Raw genomic sequence first — 9,130 nt, forward strand, 5'->3', positions numbered from 1 at the left:
CTTCCTTTGGCCGGACTGCAGAGATGGCTTGAGAACCCTGCCAGCTGTGCTCTAAGTTTTAGTCTGGTAGGAACAGTCCCCATCTCAAATTCTTGGAGTGAAGTCTGGATCTGGTAAGAGGACAGTACCCAGACTGGCTTGGAATCTGCGATGATGACAAGCTCAATCTATCAACTTGCTTCCACCGAGCAGAGCAAGCACAGGGAGAAAAGGCCTAGAGCCCTTCCTAAGAATGAAGCCCTTCCCAAGTGTGTGGCAAAATTTCATTCTCTTTCAATTCCATGTTCCCACGAACTTTCTGAAGCTCCCCTCGCAGACACTCAGGAAGGTGTCCCGAGTAGCTACACCTCATTTTGGCCTTGGGCCTCAGGGCAGAAGAGGGCACTGCAGAGCTGAACGGCGGGCACTAAGAGCTGTTCTGTGTCTTCTCATTCACAGAATCACAGAAGAACGTAACTGGAGAGGACCATCTCCTCCACAGAGCAGCAAACGAAGTCCTCAGTCCGCCTTCAGCCCATGGCTGTGAATGGTTCTTACACGTTTAAAGGCTTATAAAAATAAGAACAGAGCTTATGTGACGGAGACCATGCAGCTGGCACTCAGAGCTTAACGCATTCACGACCCGGCCCTTTCTACAGGTTCCTGACCTCTGAACCCACCCTGTAACACCTCAGACAAGTGACCAGATCAAAGCTATATATTACATAAGTTCGTTCATGCTATAGTTGTGTCTCGGGCCTCAAGTGTCCAATTCCCAGTTCAATTTTCTTTCCACTGTAAATAATTAGGTAACAGCCTCTGTCCTCCAACAGTTGGTTTTAATTCGAAAATGTGAATTAAAGCACTACTGTGTACAGGTCCTGTGCTAAGTGCTGGGATAAAAAGGTGCCTCAAGGAGCGTACACTCTAGTCGGGGAAGAGGGAGTGAAATGTGCACCTGCTGAGTACAGCATCAGGCAGGGTTATAAGTTCCAGGTATGTGATGCCGATACAGAACGGCCAAGGGATGTTTGCCGGAGAGAGACTGCACTTCCAGCATAGGTGCTCCCAGAACACTTTGCAGGTGAGCATGAGGAGGCCCCGAGATGGTCACTGAAGGATGGTATTCAGTGCATGGGGGGAGGACAGCAGCAGGTCTGGTCGAGCGGAATTCAGCACAAGCTCGATAGCAAGAGGACTCTATGGAACACAGACCCAACACACAGCCTCCATCCTCCTTATCGAACTTTCCAGTTAGGGGTCCAGTACAACACTGCTTTCCCCATGTTGAAACTCTCGGACACGGCTTACTTCAGGTTTCTAAGGCCGAGTGCATTTAAAATGAAAACATTTGCACCCGTTGGGGAACAAGGAATCTTTAGAGGTGGCATTTCACCCTCGTTTACACACTACCCACAATGCTCTGAACGGGAAGGGGGACAGCCTTACCAGTTTGTAGCAGACTGCAAACGCGAGGTCGTAGGTATCCTTGCTGAATTTCACATCTTGTTTTTTCATTTCAATCAGTACTTCCAATGCACCTGCCAAAAGTTCGGAGTGGGCCAATGATGTTTGCCTAGGCGCACGAGCGAGTGCAGAGCGCTCATCAGACTGGCAAGTGGCTTTTCGGCACAATCGAGGCTATTTGTCAAAGTTACTGAGCGATAAGCTACATACCACACTATTCAGATCGTGCATGAGTGACACATTTTTAACACCTGCTTCCACCTCGGCCTAAATGAAGCCTGGTGGGTTTCATTCCCGGCCTGCCCAGCACTGCGCTCCTGCTTTCAGATTTTGTGAGGAACAGTCTCCATGGCCAGCCCCCGGTCATGAAGGTCTGGGTCATTTCTGCAGGGATCTCCACCCCTCCCCCACTAAGTATTATGCCAGCAACGATGGCAGGATTTCTAGCAAGGATGCACCATCGTACTTACTTTCATATTTGCCCTTGAGAAATAGCATATCCATCAAAATATTGAATGATGTACAGTCTGAAAAGAAGCCTCGTAAATGCTAGAGGGAAAAACAACAGGGCTTGGTTAACGGTTATCACTAGGAAGGTGGAACTTACATTGCATCTCCTCTGGCCAGAGTTTAGTTTTCTGTACACTTTTATGCATTTGCCCTCCAGAATTCACGGGGATTTGGCGCCTCGCCTTTGGGAATGGGCATGCTGAGCACGCCAAAGATGGTCTTTAGAAACACAGCAAAGCTGGTCTTCATGAAGTGTGGCTCTGCTGTGTTTAGGGGAAGAAGAGCCAGAGCAGGACTGGTGCTGGAACTTAGGTACCAGGAGCAGAGCATCCAGTGGAAGCCACCTTGGAAGGGGGTGTCTCAGTTTGGTTTTGCTGCCTTGTTAACACAGTGAGGCTGAATTCCTCTAATAGGGTGATGACAACAAGAGACTAGCAGAGTGGGCAGGCCTCCCGCAGCTGACTGAGAAGGAACACCCCGAAAGTGGTTGGTTGCAGTTGTGTGGTTGTGAAGGACTCCAGTAAAGAATGCCAAGCCAAGGATATTATAGAACAATACTTTAAATGCCAGAAATGCGCAAATAAAACTTTGCTAATGGTTAAAAAAAAAAATCTACTTCAGGTCTAAGACAGAAGAGTCTCATGCAACTAGCTCCTCGTTTTGCAAACAGATCAAATATGTCATTAAACGTCACGTTCAAGCTTCTTCCTGTTTTGGTCTTTTTTGCAAGAGCTTGTGCTTCAGGCTCTGGTCCAGGCGCTAAGAATAAAGGGGTGAACAAGACACACATCCTGCCCTTAAATGTGGGGCTTATCATCAGACAGTGAGCAAGGAGACCAACCAAGCAAAAGAAAGAAAAACAACACTGTCAGGCATCAAAGAGGGTTACAAAAACTAATAACCCAAGATAAAGATGGGGCAGAAGAAATTTGGAAGGAGGTCAGGGAAGATGCTGAGAAGAAAAATTAAAAACCAAACTCACTGCCATCGAGTCAATTCTGACTCAAAGTGACTCTATAGGATAGAGAAGAATTACCCCCGTGGGGTTCTAACATATCTCACCTCACATGTGTGTGGTGGGGAAGGGACATACCCCTAGTTCCTGACTGAGCTTTGGTAGAAACAGGAAGACCCAGGGTGACTTCTGGACACTTGGATTCCAGCTTGGGACCCTGCATTTGGCTCTGCTCTATCCGATCTTTGGACTGGGGATGGAACCGCACCACCACGCGAGATAGTTCCTCACAGCTTCACGAGTTTCTATGGACGAATCACAGAACTCAGGCACCTGAGGGAATACACTCAGGGGTGAGGTGGGAGAAAGTGGAGCTGGACGTCTGGGTTATCTTTAATCTCCAACATCTTCTGACTACTCTGGTCTTCATTCTGGTAAAACCACACACAGAATATTGAATCATCTACACTGTCTACTTTTGGGGTTGTTTAATAAATTGTGCCAGCTTATTAATATATATATAAAGTGGCTTCAAAAAATTAAAATATAAAGTGGAATGAAAAGATAATGGAATTTCCCCGTGGACTTTTGAAGCACCCTCATAGCTACAGTCTTCTAATACTCCACACCAAACAAACAAACAAAAACTATACTTAACGCACTGCCATCAAGTTGATTCCAACTCCTGGCAGTCCTAAAGAGCGGTGATCCTACAGTGAGAACACAATGCACACACAACTTTATACAAAGCAGAAGCAAAGACAGAAGGACAACAGTTACGCAGGTTCCTGAAAACATAAACATGCGTGCCTCCTCACTCCGTTTAGCAAATGTTTCTGTCCTTGGATGAGTTTATCACGTTCCTAGGTCCCAGAGAGCAACAGTATCTATCTCACTACTGGAGAAAACAAATGGACTAATACATTCAGTCATTAAGAAGCCCAAGGTCAAGGTCATGGTGACTGTTCAATAAATGCTGCTCACAAATGATGTGTTTGCTTCTGAGAAAAGAAAACCACGCTGAGTGACAGATTTGAAAACTGACCAGTACTTTACAAATGCAGTCTTCAGGCAGGATTACAAACACACGCATGAGACCAGTCCAGGGGAAGGGTAGGAGAAGGCAACTTGCAACAGCAGCCAGCCTTCAACTTCCCACTACAAGCTCCTGGAGAGAGGGGCTTAGACCCAGGCCGACCCACATCCAGGCCGGTGAGACACCTAGTCCAACTCCTGCACAACGGATGTACCAGCCAGATTGTCACCCCCTCCCAGGAACTGACGCCAAAGGAACTTTAAAATGCAAGGAAGAGCAGAAGCATTCAGCCCAGTGGGCTTTCTCCGGAAATCCATCCCAGTAATAATATGTACGGGAGAGATACCTTTCCTGACATCATCACAAGTACCCACCCTGCAGCCCACGGAAACCCCGGGCAGGAAGAGAGCAATCAGTAAATAGAAACCTGGTCTCTGATGAGCTCCAGGGCAGCCTCCTCGAGATCCAGCTCGTAACAGAGCCTCATGAAGAGCGGTCCAAACTTGTACTCCCCCAAACTGACATTTCTGTTCTCCGTGTGGTACCTGGTAATCAAGACAATTCAATGAGCCAAAAGGTGGGATACAGGTCAAAGGACAGGCACAGAACAAGGCAGGCTCTTTGCCGCACGTTGGGGACACAGTGAAGAATAAGGGACTTTCATAGACAGGAGTTTTCCATCACCACATATGGATGTGAAGACCCACCGCTGCATTTGAATTGTGGTGCTGGTGAAGAAGATTGGCAGTAACATGGGCTGCCAAAAGAACAAACAATCCTGTCTTGGGAGAAGTACAGCCAGAACGCTCCTTAGAGGCAAGGATGGCAAGACTCTGTCTCTGTCCTTTGGACATGTTGCCAGGAGAGACCAGTCCCTGGAGATAGATGTCATGCTTGGTAAAGCAGCAGGGCAGCAAAAAAGAGGAAGGCCCTGGACAAGATGGAAGGATGCAGTGGCTGCCAACACTGGCCCCAGCATTGGATGGCGCAGCACGGGGCAGTGTTCTGTTCTGTTGGGCATGGGGTGGCTAAGGGTTGGAACGGACTCAATGGCACCTCACAACGGAAGTCTGGATTGGGGGGCAGGTTTGAAGAGAATCAGAGGGATTCTGGAGCAGAGTGACAGCAGGCAGGAAAGACCAAGAGGCAAACACAGAGGAACCTAGCCTGTGAGATAAGACAAAACAGCACATGTTGCTCCTCCTGGGACCAAGTCGGGGCATGTGAGGGGAAAGCAGGGGCCCTGCATTGTTCCAGGCACCGGGATGACTCCGGACCGCTGCAGAGGCTGCACCCAGCGACCCAGGGAAGACATGGGCTGAGCTCCGCCCTCCGCAAAGCTGGCGGCATCCCCAGATAGGGTGGCAGACAGGCAACAGATGCCTCTCACAACTTAAAGCGCTCTCTGTTATTCTAAGTCAGTGGGGAGCATGTGTGTGCTATATCCATGGCGCCAGACGAGTTAAATTGGGTTTAGAAATTCTGAGTTTCGGGAAAATGCTACTGCAACCTTGTTTGTGGCTTGAGATTTTCTACAAGTTGGCCAGTCTGCAGAGCATCCCTGAAGGCGGACTGGTTATGGGTTTGAAGGCTACCTGGCAGGTGGATGGGTGCTCCGCGGGAGCCCAGAGTTGGCAGCCTGCTCCACTGCGAGGGGCGGGGGGCGGGGCGGCTGTGGCACAGCTCCACTGTCACAGTCGCTGTGCATCAGAACTGACTGGGAGGCGGGCCAGTGATCCCTTCAGCACGGGCTGGACTTTCAGACCCAGCCCCCTCCGCCGTAGACACTAGAGACAAGCTGGCGATGCCTCGTGATGAAAGACCTCAGGTCTCTTAAGTCAGAGCTCAGGAAGCGTCATGAGAGAATAATTTCAATTATCATGAGCAAAGCCCTGACTTCAAAAGATGACCTGCTTTTTTCCTCTCTGTTGAAATCACTAAATCAGTTGTTGTTGTTAGGGGCCGTCGAGGCCGTTCTACCTCACAGGGGCCCGTGTACAACAGACAGAAACGCTGCCACGTCCTGGGCCGCCACAACCTTGTCCACGGCTTCCTCTTTCTGCTGCCCTGCGACTTTACCAAGCACGTGTCCTTCTCTAGGGACTGATCTCTCCTGACAACATGTCCAAAGCATGTGAGACAAAGTCTTGCCATCCTAGTCTCTAAGGAGCACTCTGGACTGACTACTTCCAAGGCAGACATGTTTGTCCTTTTAGCAGTCCATGGTACTGTCAGTAGTCTTCTCCAGCACAGTTCAAATGCACCGATTCTTCTTCAGTCTTCCTTATTCGATGTCCACCTCTCACATGCACACAGGCGATTGAAAACTGCCTGGCTTGGGTACTGGCCATCCTAAACCCACTGCCATGGCGGCGGTATCCCAACGCATAGCAATCCTACAGGGCAGAGCAGAACTGCTGCACACGGTCCCTGAAACTGTGCATCTTTCCAGGGGCCTCCTTTCCCTCCCTTCGAGCAGCTGGCAGGTTCGAATTGCTGACCATGTATTTACCAATGTTGTCAAATATATCTTTAAAGAATGGAAACGAGAAACAATTACCTTAATTTCAGAAATCGAGCCTATTGATTGGATGTCATACTTCTCACTGATAAGTTAAACCTTCACTGGGTTTCCTAAGAACAGGTGATGATTACACAGAGTTTTTTCCTGGCGTGGGAAACTCTGACAATGGACCAGAGGTATAGCAAACACACACAAAAATAAATCCATCGCCATCGAGTCAGTACTGATTCATAGTACTGATTCAGTAGCAAAGAGTAGAACTGCCCTTGTGGGTTTTTGAGACTGTAAGTCTTTAAAGGAGAAGGCAGCCTCAGTTTTCTATTTTGGAGTGGCTGGTGGGTTTGAAACACTGACCTTGTTGGCAGCAACCCAACACTTAACCAACCATGTCATCAGGGCTCCGAAAGAAGCATCCTAGGCATAAAACTGTAGGAGAGAGCAGTTGGGAGCACCCTGGGCAATCTGAGTGACACACTTGGGGGGCTGAGCTAAGATACTGGTCAGAGGACAGAGAGGGAAGGAGAAACTCGGGAAGTAGAAGCAATCCAGTTTCTTAGCCTTGCAGAAAGGAGAAGCAAGAGATCAAGGGAAAGACGCTCCCAGGCGCCTGTCCAGACTGAGTGGTCGGGGGTAGAACACACGGGAAGAGGCACCCCTTGGTGTTTGCTGTGCTGAAAGACCTGGAGGATGTGTAAGTGGAGATTGTGTGGAAGCAGGCAATGAGTTTTCCTGTCTTTCTCTCCTCCATATCTGGCAAATAATGGGGATCCAGGGACTATTTGCTGAATGAATGAATGAATGAATGAATGAATGAATAAAAAGTCCTGAGGCACAAGCCAGGCACCTGAACAAACTGTTTGGAAGTCATTGGTGGAGCGGAGGCAGCTGAATTTTCGCAAATGGATGAGAACGTGCAGGAAATGGAACAGAGTGGAAGGCCAGCAGGATGCGGGGAAACGCCTCACCTGTAAATGACATTTTTAGCCAGCTGCATGTCGTCCCGGGAGTCACACAAATGAAGCAAGGTTTTCAGCTCCTCCTTCAAGATCAGTTTGTTCTGGGTCAATTTCTCTTCCAAATTTCTAAAATATATTTCTGGAAGAAAGCACAGTATGGAGGCCATGGCTCAGGCTGACTGGACCTGTCGTGAGGCTGCCCTGAGGGGGAAGGGGCACCTGGGGCAAGGGGGACTCATAGACCTGCAGCTCCCTCACTGGCTGGCCTCCTCTGAGGCCATGTGCCTATGTCACCCGGGGCAGTCCCAGGCCCTACTCAAGACTTTCCAAGACAGAATTTCCGCAGCCTCTGGCGTGGGGAGAAACCCAAGTATATGCATCTTCTACTTCCTGTGAAGTCCTTCAGGAGAAAGAGAAGGCTCTGCTCCTGTGGAGGTTCAGTCCTGAAACCCACAGGACAGTTCTACTCGTCCTTTCAGGGTGCTATGAGTCAGTGATTTGGCGTCAACTTGATGGCAGTGAGTTTGGGGAGGTTTTCTGGGTGGTGGGGAATCTGGTCCTCATCCATACTAAAGACTGAAAATTACACCAAACAAACAAACTGCCATCAAGCTGATTCTGACTCATAGCGACCCTATGTGGGCAGAACTGTTCCTGTGGGTTTCCCAAAACTCTTACTCTTGATGGAAGTAGAAAACCTCATCATTCTCCCAAGAAGTTGCTTGTGGTTTCGAACTGCTGACCAATGCATAGGCTGAGAAATATTGCCCCAGAATCTTAACCCAAATAATTGAATCTATAGGAGACACACGAGTGGGGCAGGGAAAAACAAACAAGAATATAATCAAAGTTCTTAAGCCCATCGATGGGCAGAACACCAAGAAAGCACACACACAAAAAAAACCAAACCGGAAAGGCAAATGTGAATTGAAAATGGGTTTACCCACAAGTTTCTCCAGTGTTTCAGGAATACTTTCTATCTCTTTCATTTAATTTAACTGGACCCGTTTCTTTCCTCTTGGCATCTCTTGATTCACTGGAAGCAAGCGTGCTACAGCACTGCGTGAAGCCCGGGGAGTCAAAGCCAGCCTCTCCACTGCAGCACACAGAACCCATTTCAAGGTGGTCCACCTACTCCTGTCCCCTGTCCTTTCTCTCTGATCATCTCTGGGGACAGTCATATACCTCTTGGCATTGGGAAGAGGCTACAGCCTCGTCAGAATGTGGATTGAGTGGCAAGGCAGATACCCAGCAAGTTACATGCTTTCCAACAGGCCAGGTTGTCCTCGGCATCAGAAGCTACAGGGCAAGTCCACAGGTTTGTTCTCACACCTGGAGCACTAAGATTCATTGCCTACCGAGCTGCACAGTATGCATGGAGAACACCCGAACTGCAGGCTCAGACAGACACTACTCTGATTTTCCTAGAAGGCCCACTAGGTTTGAGATAATGCAGAGGCTCTTCCCAACTTCATTTGTAGTGTTACGTGATAGAGGTTTTAGAGCTGGATGGATCTGTGAAAGCTAGTGAAATAGTTTATTGTGCCAGCCTGGCCGATAAACACAAGTGGGATTAACTGAAGGGCAGAGAGATAAATGCCTTGGTGAGTCTCGCCTTTCTTGTCTCTCGCTCTTTGATCATCCGACCAGTGTGCGGCTGTCTTGCTTGTCCTGTGCCTCAATTTAAAGGCTACACTACCTGT

General features: G+C 48.7%; 1 protein-coding gene across 1 annotated transcript in view; it reads right to left on the reverse strand.

Moving 5' to 3' along the window:
• Positions 1-9,130, reverse strand: part of PTCD2 (pentatricopeptide repeat domain 2) — a gene marked incomplete at its 5' end in the record, with an annotated part of 29,477 nt that overhangs the window by 15,958 nt on the left and 4,389 nt on the right. The window contains 4 exons of the mRNA XM_045285228.1: positions 1,429-1,520; positions 1,917-1,995; positions 4,375-4,492; positions 7,437-7,566. Of these exons, the coding sequence (XP_045141163.1) occupies positions 1,429-1,520; positions 1,917-1,995; positions 4,375-4,492; positions 7,437-7,566 (419 nt within the window). The remainder of the gene's footprint in view (positions 1-1,428; positions 1,521-1,916; positions 1,996-4,374; positions 4,493-7,436; positions 7,567-9,130) is intronic.

The sequence above is a fragment of the Echinops telfairi genome, unplaced genomic scaffold (assembly GCF_000313985.2).
Source record: "Echinops telfairi isolate 266 unplaced genomic scaffold, ASM31398v2 ScPeMD7_7469;HRSCAF=8507_1, whole genome shotgun sequence".
Taxonomy (NCBI): domain Eukaryota; kingdom Metazoa; phylum Chordata; class Mammalia; order Afrosoricida; family Tenrecidae; genus Echinops; species Echinops telfairi.